General features: G+C 55.4%; 1 protein-coding gene across 2 annotated transcripts in view; it reads left to right on the top strand.

Annotated features, from left to right (window-relative positions):
* The window catches only part of Pgm1 (phosphoglucomutase 1), a 30,712-nt gene extending 25,343 nt beyond the window's left edge, over positions 1 to 5,369 (top strand). For both annotated transcript variants that reach the window (XM_010605067.2, XM_033758108.1), the window contains exons 9-11: positions 1,555 to 1,738; positions 2,936 to 3,070; positions 4,961 to 5,369. In XM_010605067.2, the coding sequence (XP_010603369.1) occupies positions 1,555 to 1,738; positions 2,936 to 3,070; positions 4,961 to 5,050 (409 nt within the window). In that variant the 3' untranslated portion in view covers positions 5,051 to 5,369. The remainder of the gene's footprint in view (positions 1 to 1,554; positions 1,739 to 2,935; positions 3,071 to 4,960) is intronic.
* Positions 5,370 to 17,882: the final 12,513 nt, after the last annotated feature.

The raw sequence follows: 17,882 nt of genomic DNA on the forward strand, positions 1-17,882 counted from the left end.
CTAAAAATAAAAAAAAAAAACAAAAAAAAAAAAAAAAAAAAAAAAAAAAAAAGAAAAAAAAAAAAAAGAAAAAGTGGCTTTGAATTTTATTTCTGCCCTTTACTGAATTGGCAAGTCATTTAACCTCTCTCTGTGCTCAGGTTTTCTCATCTGGAAATGAAAATAATGGACCAGTATCAAGAGGATTAAATGAAATGGGTCTGAGCGTGTTTTGTGAGCTCCGGAGCACTGAAAGCATACAATTTTCCCTTAGATGATGAAAACAGCTGTGCTTCGTGCAGGCCCACTTTTCTGACCTGTAAAACAGGCCCCCAAAGGCCAGGTGCTTCTCAGTGCTTCATTCATGATTCCTTAAGTACTTACAGCGTGCCTGCTTCTGTGGGTACCAAGGACTGCGTGGTGAACATGGGAGTCGGAACGCTTAGTAACCCTCTTTACCATGTGCTCCTTTATGTTTAAGAAGCTCTGAATTTTAGGGGGTCCTGGGGTGTAGCCCAGTGGTAGAGAATGTGCTTAGCTTGCCCAAGGCCCTGGGTTCCATCCTTGGCACTGTGGTTTTTTATTTTTGTTTTTTTTTTACTAGTAATGTTTCCCCTAATTCCAATTTGCTTCTCCTCCAATCAGTGCAAATGTTTAACACATTGTTTTTGGACCTCAGTATTCCAGTTATGAAAAGGAACTAAGAAAAAGGATATTAGATAGTATTTATTTGTAGGAGACAAATGCATAGATATAATTTTTCTGGACTCCCGTCACTTTTCCTCTGAAACCGATGAGTTCGACTATTTTTGATTGTTGCTGTGGTACTGGGGATTGAACCCGGGGCCTTCGCTCTGAGCAAAGCCCTTTTTTGTTTTTTTGTTTTGTTTTTGTTTTTGTTTTTGTTTTTGTTTTTGTTTGGTACTGGGGATTGAACTCGGGTCCTTGAGCTAAATCCCCGGCTCTGTTTTATTTTTTATCCCAGCCCTTTTTTGTTTTATTTTTTATTTTGAATCTGGGTTTCACTAAGTTGCCCAGGCTGTGCTCAAACTCCTGTCTCAGCTTCCCAAAGTGCTGGGATTTAGACAATTTTTAAAAATGCATCCCATAGTTAATAATTCATGATAATAACCCCTTAACCTGCTAAGAAAGCAGACAAGAACAAGTCTTAAGGTGGAATCATCACCTTAGGATTGCAGTGTTGGTTTTCCCATGGTCCACACCAGGCTCTGTGCCCAGGGTGAGCCCAAAGTCTTTGGGACTAGAGTCCACAGCTGCTGAAGGGAAGGTGGCACCTCAGGCTGGCCCTGGATGGGGACAGAGTTTTCTGATGGTCACTGCTCTGCTCCTCGGGCTGTGATGATCCGACATTAGACAAGCGCCACTGAGCCTCTGAGCGTTTTGTTTTGTGGAGAAGCCGCAGTGCAGCTCATTTGGAGGACTGCACCCCTTCCCCAGGTCGCCCCTCCTCTCCTTGCCCTGCTGCCTCTGCCCCAGGTGACCCTGGGGAAGGGCCAAACTGGTGACAAGACAGGGCTGCTGTCCCTCAGCCGGGCCCACCTCTGTGACTTCCAGGTATGACTACGAGGAGGTGGACGCAGAGGCTGCGAACAAGATGATGAAGGACCTGGAGGCCCTGATGCTGGATCGCTCCTTTGTGGGGAAGCAGTTCTCAGCCAACGACAAAATGTACACGGTGGAGAAAGCGGACAACTTTGAGTACAGTGACCCGGTGGACGGAAGTGTTTCCAAGAATCAGGTAGGAACAGATGTGTGTGGGGAGAGGACCCGGCAGCACTGCCGGGTCCAGGGCGTGACCCCTCTGCTCCCTGTCCTGGGAGCTGCATCTGCCGCTTCTCACCTGCACTCGTGGGGAATGGTGTGTGCCCTGGCTTGGTGTAGCTCCTGCCCTCTTTCTGGCTCCTTGCCCACACCCCGGAACACCCTCGCAGCCCAAGGGAGCTGAAAATCCAAAAATGTGCATGGTGTGTGGCCTTAGGTATGGCTCCCTCTTCCCCTTCAGGGCTGCGAAGAGCACTCCCTGTGATGAGCTGTCACATGTTTTCTTCACATGCTTAGGTTCTGAGTAGAATTTAAATAAGGCAGTCCTTAGCCCGGTGTGGTGGTGCACACCTGTAAAAAGGCTGAGGCAGGAGGATCGGTGCAAGTTAGAGGCTTATACCAGCCTATACCACATAGTTTAAGCCCAGCCCGAACTACATATCAAGTGTTTAAAAATAAAAGGCTGTCCTGGACTGAGAAATGTTGACTGCTCATATCTGCAATCCAGTGGACCCAGTGGTATGCTGCATGCAGGATTCCATTTTGAGAACCTGGCCCAGCCTGGGAACTGGGGTCACTGTGTGCTGGGTACCAAGGTGACAGGGTGGTCACCAGCACTCAGCTCCAGGTCACCTTAGCCCATCACAGAGTGGGCTGGACTCTGGGAATCAGAAGGGGCAATGGGGCAGGCAGCCCAGCACCTGCGTGGGCATTATTGCTACACTGGGCGTCAGCAGGTGGCGCCATGGGCCTCCATCCGTGGGTGTGGGGCCTCCTGCAGATGAGGAGTCTTGCTGAGCCCTTCTCCATGTCTCCTGGACTTCTGCTGCTCTGTGTCCCTGTCCTGCCCATGTCCCCTCCTGAGCTGGGCATCAGATCTGCATCTGGCAGCTTTACTTGCTTACTGAGCTTCACACAGGAATGGTGGCCCATGGGTCCTGGGGAGCAGAGATGGAGGTGCTGTGTCCCCCAGTGTCCCTGGGCCAGGTCTTCCTCCTTATCCTGGAGTCAGCTGGGCCAATCTCCCGAGCAGACTCTTTAGTCCTACTTGCTGTATTTGCAGGGTCCGATCCTCCCATTGTCAAGTACAGAGGAGGTGATGTCACCTCGCATAGCTGCCAGGCATCCCTCCCTTCCAGCACACGGCAGGAAAACCCTCTGCTATCTTCTGCAGGGCTTGCGGCTCCTCTTTGCAGACGGCTCCCGCATCATCTTCCGGCTGAGCGGCACTGGGAGCTCTGGGGCCACCATCCGCCTATACATTGACAGCTATGAGAAGGACGTCGCCAAGATCTACCAGGACCCCCAGGTGATGCTGCGCTGGAGGGAGGCGTGAGGAGCCTTTCTCCGGGTCCACCAGGCTCCTCCACTGTCCCCTGTCCTTTCAGCATGTCACAGCAACAGTCATAGATTCTGCTCAGTGAAACAGAGCCAGACACAGCAAGACACCTTCCGCACGATGTCATTTATATGCGGAAGCCATAGAGACAGAGCAGAAGGGGCCATGGCCGGGGCTGGCGGGGCTGCAGGAGTCCCTGAGATCCAAGGTCCCACGCAGTGACTGTCCCTCACTGTGCCACCTGCTCGAGGTCTCCCGGGAGTAGAGCGCCAGTGGCCGCTGCCTCTATGTCAAACGCAGCCAACTCCGAGGAGGCTGACGTGCTCCTTAGTGTGACCCTCACGGAATCGGCTCGCTGTGTGCGTGTATTTCAAAGCACCAGGTTTTATACCTTAAATATAAAGTTTTTATTAAAAATTAAAGTTGACAGCATTACCATGCTGTTTTTGCAGAAAATCTTTTATCTTCCCACACCTACTTAAAATCCTGTAAAATCCATTTGGAAACCTTTGACATGGTGGATTTGAGCCTAGGTTTGTGGTTAGAGAGATCTTACTCTAAATCCTGTTCCTGCCACTTAATAACTGTGTCTCTGGCTAAGCCATCTCATTTTTATGAGTCTTGGCTTCCTTGTTTCCAAGATGGTAGGATAATAATGTCCCAGACTTGCAGGGACCAAGGGAAACAAGCCCTATAAATGACTTAAACAGGGTGCCAGCACATGGGGTTAACACTGAAAGAAGTTCTTAGAATTGTAAAAAAAAATTTACCATCTCACCCATGGTAAGGATGACTGTGTGTTTGCATTGTTTGGCAAATCTTCAGAACCTTTTCATTTTGTAAGACTAAAACCTGTACCTGGGCTCAAACTCAGGACCTTGTGCTTGGGAGGCAGGCAGCGGAACCACAGGCAGCTAAATCCCCAGCCCCTGAAAGACTAAAATTTAAAGCCAGGTGTGGTGGTCCACACATGTAATTCCGGCCACTCAGGAGGCTGAGGCAGGAGGATCAGGAGGCTGAGGCCAGCTTGGGCTGCACAGCAAGACCCCAGATCTTTGAAAGACCTCAAGAAATAAAATAAAACTGAAACTTGATACCCCTTGAGCAGTGCACCCCATTCCCCTCCTGGATCCCTGCCAACTTCCATTCCATTCCCACATCTGCCAAGACAGATATTTCCTGTAAGCAGCAGTGGCTTCTCCTACAAACAGGGAGGCGAGAATGCTTTGCTCTTCCCCTTCCCAGCAGCCGGGCTCGGGCCCCACAACCACAGACCCCTGGTGTGCTGGGCCCCCCTAAAACGTACACGGAGGCCTGGGGGTCTGCACACCAGCCCTTGGGGTATTGGCAGGAGGAAGCAGGGAAAACCCTTCAGTTCTCTTTCTATCCTCAAGACAAAAGCACAGAGCAGGGAGGAGAGAATGAATCAGAGCCCTGGGGTGCGGGGGTGCGGGGGGCAGATGAGGGAAAGCAGCCGTGGAAGAGATCCGACCCCTGCCCCTAAATGAGAAGCAGTAAAACTACCAACCCCGTAGATGGTTTCCATTTAAAACTAAAAAAATTTTTCATTTTTACAAGTGCCTGTTTGTAGTTGGTGATGGTCACGTTCCCGGGGGAGTTGGTCCACGTGCATAGCACATCTCCATTTTTACATCCCCTTCCCCGCCCCGCTGCATTTGCAAAAGATTACACATTGCTTATTGAAGCAGCAGATCTCTCCCCTGTAGCGAGGCGTCGGAGGGTGCATTTCTGGGTGCCGGGTAAGCAGTACCCGGGCGGACGCAGAGACGTGGGGCTGAGGGAGCAGCGTGGAGGTGGCGGTGCCCGCCGGGCTGAGCCTCCTTCCCCGGTGTCCCGCAGGTCATGCTGGCCCCGCTGGTCACCATCGCGCTCAAGGTGTCCCAGCTGCAGGAGAGGACCGGCCGCACGGCGCCCACCGTCATCACCTAGGCGACAGGCCCCAGCCGGCCCCCTGAGAGCCCGGACTGCAGCCAGCGACCTTCGGCTCCTCAGGGTCTGACTTCTCTCGCGTCGCAGGCCCTGCGCTCCGAGCGGTGCAGGGGACGTGGCCCAAGCTCGTGTCCACGGCTGCCCGGGGACCCGCTGCCCTGCCCTGCCCACGGTTCACACGCGACCCAGAGTTCAGTGGTTCTGGTGCGTTCTCCCCTGCTTTCCTCGGATTGAGACACTCGCTTCGGATTTCCGCCGTTTTCCACCCGGCCCCACTTGCACAGATGTCCTGCGGTAATAAAGCAGGGGAAGCTGCGACGACCACGTTCCTTTTCTTTTTTCTTAATACAAAGTGTTTGATGTCAGGGACCCTGCGCTCCGAGCGGTGCAGGGGACGTGGCCCAAGCTCGTGTCCACGGCTGCCCGGGGACCCGCTGCCCTGCCCTGCCCACGGTTCACACGCGACCCAGAGTTCAGTGGTTCTGGTGCGTTCTCCCCTGCTTTCCTCGGATTGAGACACTCGCTTCGGATTTCCGCCGTTTTCCACCCGGCCCCACTTGCACAGATGTCCTGCGGTAATAAAGCAGGGGAAGCTGCGACGACCACGTTCCTTTTCTTTTTTCTTAATACAAAGTGTTTGATGTCAGGGAGAAGCAGATTTTGCTTGTTTGCCTTGGAATCCATGGGTCTTGTGTTTGTTCCGATGTCCTAGCTAGAAAACGAGATGATCTGTGAGGTTGAAAGCCCTTCCATTCGGGAACAGTGCGGAGCAGGGTCAGCAGAGCTCTGGGCCCTCCCGGTGCCTGCTCTCAGCTGGACACGGTCAGCTGGGAGCAGAGGACAGGGGACCTTTCGGAGGCCTTGCTGTGCAGAGTGCCTGGCCTCCCGGGCGGGGATCCTGAGCCCTGGCATTGCTCTTCTCAGGGCACAAGTGCAGCTGGGCATTCAGAGCAGAGCGAATCCCATGTGAAGCCTAGAGGGACCCTTGGGTGCGGTTCCCTCATCTGTAGGACAGGGGTGAGGATAGTTCCAACTTTCTGGGGCTGTTGGGAGCATCGAGGGGACCCGGGAGTGGCAGCGGGCACAGACCTGGTGGACAGCAGCCTGCTGGGTGGCCGGAGCAGGCCTGGCTGTGGACCTAGCATTGCGGAAGTGTCCAGGCCCCCGGGGCATCCTGCGAGCCGCCTTGCCATGTGTTGCTGTGGGCAGGCAGGCTGGCTCTGTCCCCGGTGTGGGCGCTGTGTTAGTGGCTGGGGGTTTGGGCTGGGGCGGGTCCCACGCTGCCTTCTACATGGGTGTGGCCAGCGGCCCTGAGGGCAGAGGATGAGAGTGGTGCTGTCTTCTGCTGCCTGGTGTTCCCGGCACTGCTGGAAAGCGGGTCTTGAACCCGTTACAGATGACCCCTCGCTGGCCACCCAGGGAAGGGCAGAGCCGGCCCCCTGCACGGTTCAAGATCCTTGCTGGTGGCTTCTGAGCCCCTTCCTGCAGGGAGGCAGCGGTGCCAAGGCCACAGGTCACCTGTCGAGGGCCCTCTGTGTGCCGGGCACAGATGCTGGCCCAGCACTGTTGTCCCCGCCGCCCTGCTCTGTGCGAGGGGCGAGGAGAGGAGACCCCGGGAAAGGCCGGCTGAGGCTTCGTGGTCCCTCCCTTGGCACTCGCGGTGGGTGTCCCGTGCTGGGAAGCGAGGCCACTGTCCCCACAGCTGCTTCTCTCCGCTCCTCCAGGACCCATGCCCGGCCCCGCCGTCTGGGAGTTGTTTCCTTCCGCTGCCCTGTGGTTCCATCCCCTCCTTGGTGGCTGTGTTGCTCCCCTTCACACCCAAACGTGTCCTCTTCCTCCTGCTGCCCGGGAGCTCTGTGTTCTGGGCTGCCTGTCCCCCGTGTTTCCCAGGATCCGGGCCAAAGCCTCCTCCAGAACTCTGCTGGGTGAACACAGCCACCGGGCTCGGCAGAGTGCTCCGTTCTGCTGGCGCCTCTAACTGGGGACAACTGTCCTAGTTTTATCAGTGACAGATGACCTGGCAAAGACTCACCAGAAACTCATTCATGAAGCTGTAGGGGCTGAGAAAGCACCCAGGGAGAGGGACGTCATGATGGTGGTGCCTGTAGTATCGGGGGAGGCTGAGGCAGGAGGGTGTCTTGAGCCCAGAAGTTTGGGGCCAGCCTGGGGGAATAACAGGACCTCATCTCCAAAAATTTTTTTTTATTTTAAAATTTTATCCCATTGCTGCAAAAATTAATTGGGGATACAGTTGACGAAGAGGTCTGTGGAATACAAAAGGGGGTCACCTTTCTTCAGTGAGCAGAATGTCCCCTGCTGCAAGAAGCATAGGTCCAGAAGTCTTGGGTTCCTCCTAGTCCCTCCTGTGGAGCAGGCTGTGTCCCTGAAGCAGGCGTGTCACCACAGGGCAGGGCTATCAGTGTCACTGGAGCACACCTCCTGTCCATCTGTCTGTCCGCCTTGTGGGAATGCAAGCCTGGGCCTGGCCTTCAGCCCATGCAGAGTTCTCCAAGGCATGAGATGCAGGGTGAGGCTGTGAGCCCCGACCACAGTGGGGTCCTGGGAGCCACCCCCGCCACTGCAGCCTGCCTGACTCCCCTCAGTGCGGCTCGACTCGCTTTCTCGTACCCCGAGTGTGTCAGAAGCACTCTGTGTCCTGGCTCTCCACTTCCTGCTGTCAGGAAAGTGACATCAAGGGACCCTGGGAGTTCAGGGGCCGGGGCAGAGACCCCCATCACCACACAGGAAAAGGCGCCCACCTCTCCACCACTGAGGGGATTGGGGCCTTGTCCTGCTTTATCACTCCTGTGCTGCGCAGCACCCAGAATCCAGTGGTGTCAAACTCGCGTGTGGGGTGCCGGGTGGGGCGGGGAGGCTGGGCAGAGGGAGTGACCTGGTGACCTGGCTCCAGGGCTGGCCAGGACAGCCAGATCTTGTGCCATCACCGGATCTCTCCGTGTATCCGGGGGGCTCTCAGCGTGGAGCGGCCCAGGAACAGATCTGCCACAGAGCCAGGAGGAAGCTGAGTGTGCCTTGGTCAAAAATACAATGACGGCTTGAATTTTTAAACATTAATCCAGTAAAGGAGGCACTGCAGTTAATCCCCTTCCCAGATCCTCCCCTCACGTTGAGTACACTTGTACCCTGTCCTGGCCGCTTCCTACAGCAGCTCTGCAGTCCTCTCTCCTGAGGGCGTTAGCTGCGCTGTCCTGGCTGCCCCATGTCCTGAATGGATTCAGAACACTTCCCTTTCCTGGGCATTTGGACTTTGGGTACGAGCGGGAGGTCACACGTGCCAGACCTGGTGAGTCAGGTGGACGAGGACACAGCGTCGTGTGTTTAGTAGCTGCCTTCCCACTGGATGGCGCCAGGCAGCGGCAGTCACTGTATTTTTGATCACAGCTCATAAGGATACTCAGGAAGGAGCACTGCAGAGCTGCTGCAGGAAGTGGGACGTGCGATGGGATGCGTGTTTTCGAAGCAAGAGGGAGGACTTCGAGGGGGATTCATGGCAACGTGCCTTTTACTGGAATCATTTTAATTTAAGTCTTTATTGTTTTGTTTTTTCTTTGATACCGGAGATTGAACTTGGGTCCTTGCACTTGTGAGGCAGGTGCCGGAACCACTGAGCAAAATCCCTGGCCCTTTCTCTATGTGTTAATCACCTCATTATCCCCTTTCCTTGCCTCGCTGTGCAGTCCTGCGGCACCACTTTGGCTGTGTCTAGTCGGTTCCCCGGGGAGGAGCTGCATTCCACTTTCTCCCAGGAGAGGGGCAGGGCCAACCAGCAGGACACAGGGCACGAGGGCCACGGAGAATACCTGCCCCTCTGGAATTACCCTTCCCCGTTAAGTACGGCGATCGGGCTAAGGGAAGGAGTGAGTGCTGTTCAGAAATTACCCCTGTCCGCTGTAAGGTGTACACAGGGTGCTTCCATTCCCTCCTAAACGCCCACGACGGACAGGACGAGTCACCCGCAGCACTGAGCCCAGACTCCAGAAACCCCCACCCAAGCTTCTCAATGGAAGTTCTCACCAAGTGCAGGAAACGTTTGCTGACACGGACCAGGAATGGCCACGCCCATGGCAGGACAGGCCTTGGTCAGCGCAGGTCCCCGGGGGCCTCTCCTAGCGAGGACGCTGTCCACCACCCCATCCCGCACTGAAAGGCCGTCCTGACCTGCAGGCCTGCTCGGAGGCCCTCACCAGCCCGGTGCCCCCACCCCACTGGCCTGGCCCGGCGCACTCTGCCCCACTGCTGGAGCGGTGTCCGGGTCTCTCCTGCAGCCCCTCGGCCCTCGCCGCTGCTTCCTGGAATGAGGGGCAGCACTGGGTCCCCAGCTCGTCCATGACCTGGAACCTGTGGCTTGGCCTAGAATGATCAGATTCTGTCCCGGAATTCAGTGAGACCAGAAGCAGGGCTGTCTCCTCCTCACAAGTCCTCCTGACAGATGGCCCGGAGGACGAATGGTCTCCCATCATCCCAAGGGTCTAGATCAACCCGGCCCTCAGTGGGCTTCAGGGGTGTCACGAGTCCACCGGCTCAGTGGGCAAGGAAAAGTCACTTTTCCCTTTGGTGCTGGGGTCGTGCACCCCAGGCGAGGGCTCCACCCCATCTGTGTCCCCAGCCCAGGTGACTGTCATCTCAGGCAGTCAGATCTGGCCCTGACTTCCCTTCCATGAGCTTGTTATTTTTGTTGTTTTTTAATTGAACACTTAACTTTACTCACTGAGTGCTCCTGGCCTGGCAATAGAGGCGAGTGCTTTTTATTCCCATGTTTTAGGTGGAGGAGAGGCGTGGCGCGTTGAGGTAACTTTCTCAAGGTCAGGTGAGTAAAGGTCACAGCCTGCTTGTAACCACTGCCCAGATTTCTGTCTATCACAGAGCACAAGTGAAGGAGTGCAGGGGTGGATGAGATGCTTCTGACCTGTTCCTCCTCCCACCCCTGGCAGGGATGCCCTGTGCAGCAGCACCACTGCTAACATGCCAGCCTCCTTCTGGGGAGTGTAGAGAAAAATTGATTAAATGCGGCTGGAAGCGATGTTCTGAAGTATTGATCCAAGTTGCCATTTGATCAAGAAGGGCTGCAGACTGGTGGAACCACTGTGGAGATCAGTGTGGAGCTTCCTCAAAGAACTAGGACTAGAGGTCCCATTTGACCCAGCCATTCCCCTGCCGGGTATCTTCTGAAAAGATTGAAAAGCATCATAATACAGCGAACATGTACACCCATGTTTACAGTGGCACAGCTTGTTATAGCTAAAACTGGAAACAGCCCAGCTGCCCATCAACTGGAGGCTGGATAAAGATGTGTTTTTTTGTTTTTAATAAAACGGAGTACCACTCAGCTGTGAAGACTGAGAAAGTAGAGTCATTTATAGCTAACTGGATGCACACTGAGGCCAGACTCTTAAGTGAAATAAATTGGAGACACATGTAAATACCGAATAGTTTATCTGGTGTGAGAAACTGAAAGTGTAAATGAGGACTAAAGGGTATAATGGATAATGTGAAATAGGAAGAAAAGGTCTAAAGGGGAAGAGGAAGTGGAAGAGGTAGGGGAAAACAAAAATATGAGAAAAGGAAAACCAGAAACAAAGCCTTTGTAAATAGGGAGGGGTGGAGGGGGTGAAGGGAGGGCAGGGGAATGGGGAAAAGATAAGAACCAGGATACATATGTAAAGGTGCAAGATCCCAATGGTGAATGCCATTGTGTTGTATACTTAAAATGTAGCAATAAACTTAATGAAAAAGGTATTTAAAAAGGGATATACAACACCACACACACACACACACACACACACACACACACACACACACATTATAAACCCTAGATGCTTTCCTTACATGAAACATTTCAGGAAGCTGGCTTGAATCCTAGGTCCTGGTTTGTTTTCCCAGAACCGAACACGCCTCACGGCGTGGGACGGTGTTATCTGAGAAGACACCATAAAAGCTCAGCAGTGTGGTTATGAAGTGATTTTTAGCGGCTCTCTTCCACGCCCTGCGCGAAGATCTGGGGCGGTTCTGTGATACCGCAGATTAAACCCACACGGCAGAGTCAGCCGGCTGCGCCGTGCTCCCAGCTCTGTGAGATTGCTGCCCTTGGGCCCATTTTCCTGAAGAGGAAATGGAGGTGTGCAGGTTGGTAACTTGTCCGAGTCTCTGTAGCTCTAAGGCAGCAGGCAGGCACTGCGAGTAGTGGGAGTTAGAAGCATCTTCTCTGGCTTGATCTCAGGGCTTGAGCGAGCACTGCCGGGAGGGTGGTGTGCAGGGCCATGCAGATGGGCGGGGAAGGCGCAGGCGTCGCCAGCACCAGCGTTTCAACCACCGCCTGCGTGTGGCGTCACTGTTACCAAGATGCAAGTTTTCCCACTTAGTCACTGAACTGAAAAGAAGGGGTTTTGCTGCTTGTGGGTTGAGTAAATTGTGTATTTCGCAGGTAGCCCAACAACACCTCTTCACTCAGCCTGGCCCAGGAAGACAGGAGTTCGGAGCTCACAGCAGGAATGGAGTTGTGACGCGCTCGGCCGCTGTGTCTGCACAGCTCTTATTCTAGCACAGAGCGGACTCCCCAGAGGAGACTCAGAGACGGCTGGAGGGCTCCGTCCTCGCGGACAGGGTGTCCTTGCTCTTTGGGCCGGGAGCAGGTGTGCCCGGTGCCTTTCAGTGACTCACCATGCACACCTGCGAGCCTGTCCCGAGGGGTGGTGCTTGTAGAAGCCACTGGGTCTAGCTGCCTGTGTTAGAGGCGCGCATGGGGCTGACCAGAAGGGCTCCTCTCCCTCTGTGCTCTCTGCCCCCTGATGCCAGGACACGAACATCTCTCCTCCCCTCCCAGGCCCCTCTGCTGTGCCATTCCTGCCTTGGAGCCAGCTGACCCTGGACTAAAAGGTGAGCAGAAATAACCTCTGTTCTTTAACATGCAGGGGTCGGTATAATGTCCCAGCAGGGGGAGAGACTGAGAACCCCATGGGACTCGTGCTAAGTAGCAATGCCTGTCTGCAGCACGCGCCTGGCAGCTGTTTGTGGGGCCACAGCTGCAGCCTGCCTCAGAGGCTGCTGGTAGATGGGGCAGAGGTGGCACCATGGTGGGCACTGTGGGCTGTGGCAGACCACTTGGGCCTGAGCCACCTCTCTGTCCCTGAAGCAGGCAAAGCACCCCCATGTGTGGCTCTGGGGCTCAGTGTGCACCCCCAGGGCAGCCTGGAAAGGGTCCTGCCTCAGTTTCCCTCCTGGCCTTTGGGTCCCTGAGGACAGCCTGCCTCTGTCCTGGGACGGCTTTTCTTCCTTGCAGACGCAGCTGTACGGTGCTGGCTTTCTGAATCAAGCGTTGGCTTCCCACCTCAGAACTCAGGCCAACCTCACCGCCCAGCCTGGGGTGGAGGAGCCAGGCTCCCAGTGCACAGAGCCTCGCCTGGAACCTGGTGCAGGTTGGGGCAGCCTCCCTCCCACTGTCCACACTGGCCACCAGGCCGGGTGTGCAGTGGGCGGGGCTCTGGTTTCCCTGTCACAGCCTGGAATAGAGCCATCCCGAGGCTGCTCCTACCTCCCTGTGCCGGGCGAAGTAGGAGGGGCGCTGTCCTGGGGGCTGACAGCCTGCAGGACCGCAGGGGAGCTGCTACTGGGACCCCAAACTGAGCGGGGTGGGAGGCAGAGGTCTGGGCCACAGGACACCAAGCACTCAAAAGAAGAGGACCCCAGGATGGGACAGGTTGGACAGGTCAGGAAGGCCTGGTTGCTGTGGTCACAAAACATCATGTGGCCCTCACAGGAGACCTGTGGCATCTGCCTGGGGCTTTTCCAGGGACTGCCATGTGTCCTGGGGTCTCCCCAGAGTAGCTGTGGCTGCGCCTCCAGGGACCTCGAGGGTAGGATGCATCCGGAACTGTTCAGAGTTATCAGCTTGGGACTTCAAGACCTTGCAGTGGAATGGATTTTAACGCAGACCTGTGAAAATACCCGGGTTTACAAAGGCTTCCTCTCCACCAGAGGCCAGGCCTGGGCACACCGCCCTTTACTCCCTCTCCCCAGTGATGGTCCCTGATCCAGCAGAGGCCTGGCCCCTTCCCCTTGCCACCACTGTAACACTCATCTTTGAGTGTTACCTGGGGTTGGGAGAGCTTTCCCAGGAGCTGGGCGTCTGCCACCCACTGAGCCCTGTCTTCTTGTTTCCTCTCTGTCTTTGGAGGATTCTTAGACATTCCTGCATTTATAGCAGTCTCTGCTGTGGTTTATCCAGCATTTCCAGGCAACTCGTAGGTAGCAGGGAGAAGTTGTGGTTTGCTAGAATCTAAAGCTCTTTCCACTTCCATCTTTGCACCTCCGTTCCAGCCTCACCATAGCCAGTGTGGTCTTTACAAAAATATAAAACTCACTTTGCTTTCACTTGCATAAAAACCTTCAGTGGTTTCTAGTAGCTTTCTAATCCTGATGACACTGTTTTGTAAATCCCACAAACTCCCGTTTGTCACCTGTGGTAATTATCATCCTCTCCCCATTGGAGCCACAGTGGTAGAAACATGGCTCACGTCGGGCCAATCACTGGACTGCAATTCCTGTGGACATGGTGACTGGGCCAGTGTGTGAGCATGTGACCCAACCTGGACCAATCAGAATCCTCCTCTGATTTTTTTTTCCCTCCAGATTGGAGGTAGAAAGGCAACTTTCTCTTCCTTTTGGATCATAGGTCATGAAGACACAGGCCTGATGAATATCAGTGACTATTTCCTATCAGATTGATAGAACCTGTCAGGGCAAAAAACAACGAGGCCAATACATAAGAATCAGTTGAAAAGAAAATCTTAATTTATCAGTGCTGGATTGAGGCCCTTGTGCTTTCCAATCAGACATTCTCCCACTGAGCTATATCCTCAACCCCCAGGAAAGTCTTGATGACAGGGTTTGAGCCCCTGGATCCCGCCATTCCTAAAGCTTTCACCCGACTTTCCAGTTGCCTTCTTTGCTAAAACTAGTCGCATGTAACAAAAAGTCCTCTCAGGCACTGTGTAATGTGGCCCTTGTCTGCAGCTGCCCTCCCCTCACACTAGTCTTCCAGTTTCCCCCTGGTCCATCCATACGGAGCTTCTTTCCATTTCTCTTGTGTGCGGCTCCCTCTGTCTCAGGGCCTCCTCGCTCTCTTTGTCTGGCTAATTCCTCCACGTCCTCCAGGGTTCTCCAGGTGAAAGGCTTCTTGACTGCTGACCTGGCCAGACGCCCATCCTCCGCCTCCGTGACGTCTCCGAAGCTGGATGCCTTTCTTTCTAAGCAGGCGTCACAAACCCTCTGTTTCCCAGGAGATAATTCCTATTTCCAGTCTTCTCCAACAGACCACCAGCTCCCCAGGGACCGTTTATGTCTGGAACTGTTGTACGTGGGGTGTGAGAAGCTGTGTGTGTCCCTTGTGGTCTGTCAAATGGTGCACAGGGAGATGGGGTTTGGCTTGTGAGCTTTTGATCTCCGGTGTCTTTCACTAATAAACAACACTGCCCGCCCTGAGCCGCAACCACAGAAAGCTCCCTGGGGAGGCAGGCAGCAGGGTTCTCTCCACGACTTTGTCACTCCAGTGCCCCGTGTGCCCAGGAGGTGGCAGTGTTGCGCATTCCCTGGCTGCCATGGCCAGGGCAGCGGCTGGACCTGCCTCTCTAGGTGCCAGTTGGAAGGAAGCACAGTGCTTGTTTGTCCTGGACACAAATCCCCGCTCCGAGACGCACTCCTGGACGGAGCCCATGGCGTCTCCCTCTGGTCAGAAAACCCATCTTTTCCAGGATGGCTCAGAGTCGCCCCTAGCCACCAACTCCTGCAACAGCCCAGGGAGGGACTGCAGGCCAGGGCTGCTGGCAGCCCCGGGCCTATGTTTCAGAAGCCCAAAGTGTAAGTAATTTAAAAATTAATAAAAGATAGATTATAAGGAAAAGGGAGATTTTTTTCAAACACGAAGGGGGAGGGGAAGTAAGAGAAGATGTGCGCACACCAGCTCCATGTGAGGGTCGTAACCATTACGCGCACAGATGTGGACTAATGAACACAGAAACACTCTTGACTTCTCTGCACCCGCTGCTGCCGCACTGACGGCAAACTGTACACTGTCGGCAGGGACTGCGGGGAGCAGGCTCTCCCTGTCGGCAGGGACTGGGGGGAGCAGGCTCTCCCTGTTGCACTGGCTGCCTCTGCCTGGGCCCGAGACCCCCACCCTCTCTCGGCGAGGCCTTCTTGTCGGGCTTGAGCTGCATGCTCCATCAGTAGCCTGGAGCCCACGCTCCCTCCCGGCCCTGAGTGCCCTTGGAGGGCACAGGCACCGCCACTGTGGGTGACACAGGTGCCTAGGGCACCGCTCCGTCCACTCCCTCCAGGTGGCCGTAAAGCCAGGTCCCAAAGTGCCCATGGTCATTAGACTTTGTCCCAGTGGGAAACCAGGGTTACTGCCCGGCCCGGCCTGGAGCCCAGCGCTGCCCTGGGTGGGGGGACCCAGGTGCTGCTGCCAGGATCCCGAGCTTCGCCAGCCCTGGCCCTGAGGCCTTGTCTTCTCACGGTGAGCATCTGGGCTGGGTGCTGGAACCTTTTGGCCCTGATGCCGGCCTCACCCCTGGCTGCATGAGCCTAGTTCCTGCCTGTCAGGACCCGTCGGAGGCCCTTCCGTGAGCACGGAGGGGAGTGACGGTGCCCAGCCGGGCAGATGGGTCCTCCTGAGGCCGGACTCAGCGGGCTGCTAAAGTGTGCGGAAGCTGGGGCCACGCCTATTCCCCCACCCCCATGATTTGAAGGCACCCGCGACAGAAGCCCAGCTCTGCTGCCGTGAGTGCGGCCAGGACCAGGCACTCACCACTCGCTGGCAGGCCTCACTCAACACCCACCGGGTGCAGCCACCTCGCACAACAGCGGCTGCCTGAGTGTGCGGTTGAGTAGGCCAGAGGGAGAGTGCCTTGCTCTCCCTCTGCCTAGCCGATTAGTAAAGCTCTGGGTATGTCTGATGATTGACATGTGAGCCACAGACTAAGACAGGAAGACCCACCCCAGATGTGGGTGACTCAACCAGTAGGCTTGGATCCCAGACAGAATAAAAGGGGGAAAGCAGGAAGTCTGTCCTTTTGCGCTGTCTGGGCTGTCGCTGTCACAGGTCCTCTCCACTTGGACTCCTCGATGCCCACGCAGGTGCGAGGAGTCGCTGGGTGGGCCTGGCTCTCATCAGTCCGCTCATCGCCTCTCCCCTCCACCGAGGCTCCTGACGTCCTGAGCACGCACAGCTGAAACTGCAAATCTTCGCAGGACCTGGGCTGGGGGTGGGCTCTGCTCACCCGCCTGCTGCAGCCTGGCCAGCGCTTCCTCTGGGGGATTTTACTCAGTCCTGCAAGTGAGTGCTAGGTGGGTCGGCCAGGACCGCTGCTTCCAGCAAGGAAATGGTTCCACGCGCGATCCCTGCACTCCTGCCCTCACATGGGTGGTTACTTTTCTCCATGTACAGATGAAAAATGGGAGACTTGAGTGGGTCAGGAACTCCCTGCCTGGCCCTCAGACACAGCGGCGTCTCCTGGTGTGAGGAGCTCAAAGCCGTGGGGACCTGGTGACAGCAGAGAGCCGGGAGCGAGGGCCATGCGCCGTCCTCCTCTTGCTGTGGCCTGCAGGCCACACCCTGCCCGGCTGGCCTGGCCTCGCTGACCCCAGGCCCTGGAGTGGAGGTGAGGGGACCACCACGCAAGCGTTCCCTGCTTCTGATGAGGGAACTGGGCCTGAGTCCAGTTCTACTGTGTCTCAGTGCACGTACCGAGCAGGGGCCTGGGCGTCGTTCCTTCGCTCCCTCTTCTTTCCTCCCTTCTGTTTCCTTTTTCTTCCCTCCTTCATTCTCTCCTTTCTTCTTTTCTTCCTTCCTTTTCATCCTCTCCTTCCTTTCTCTCTCTGTCCTTCCCTCTTTTAGACAGTGCCAGGCTTTTGGTTCTGCTCGGCCGTGGGGAAAGGGAGGAGAAACAAGTTTTCACTCTGATTTCTGAGCTGTTGGCGCCTTTTGATGACTAAATGATTCTCCAAACCCCGAGGGACTGTGGAAACCTCCCTGCCTCTGCTTCCATGGAAAAGCCATGCCCACCAGTGTGTGGCTCCTGTACTGAGCTTGGGCGGACCCAGGACCCGTGCCAGGAGCTGAGGAAGAAGGGAGAAGCACTCAGGACCTTGGCAGGAGGGCACAAGGACTGCTCTGCAGGAGAGGAGTCAGCAAGGGCTGTGCTGGGGCTGAGAACAGAGGGGAGCTGTGTAGGCAGTGACCCAGACCTCCGCTCCTGGTGGCTGGCCGCTTTAGTATCAAAATGTCCCTAGCAGCAGAGGCCACCGATGCTTTCCAGACAAAGCCCCAGGCTTTGCCTTAGGAAGCCATGGAGCCAGGCACCTCCCACTGCCACCAGGAGGGGGCGACAGCATGGCGGGGAAGCTGGTCCCTGGCCAGGGAGGAAGAACACATCCAACCGTGCTCCCTGCGAAGCGGAGGGAAAAAATAAAATCCGGCAGGAACATTTTTCCTTTGTCTTGGAGAAAGCAGTTTCAAAACTTTACAGTCCATTCCAGGGAGTAGGTCCTTATATCAGGGAGGGAGGGAATTCACGCAAAGAAACCAGGCCCAGTGTGACATCAACCGGATTTAGGTTAAATAACAGGAGTCTAGGGACCCACAAGCCAGACAGCCGTGTTCCTCCATGCGAAGACACAATGTGTCTTTGTGGACAGTGGATCTGCAGACTCAGCAGCAACTGGTGGCAGTCCAGGACTCAGGGCCCGCTAGACACGACAGCATGCCTTTAAGAGAAGTGCACATTGCAGAGCTGTTATTTAAATGTAAGCATGGTAT

This window comes from Fukomys damarensis, unplaced genomic scaffold (assembly GCF_012274545.1).
Source record: "Fukomys damarensis isolate Sample0158 unplaced genomic scaffold, DMR_v1.0_HiC HiC_scaffold_33, whole genome shotgun sequence".
Lineage (NCBI taxonomy): Eukaryota > Metazoa > Chordata > Mammalia > Rodentia > Bathyergidae > Fukomys > Fukomys damarensis.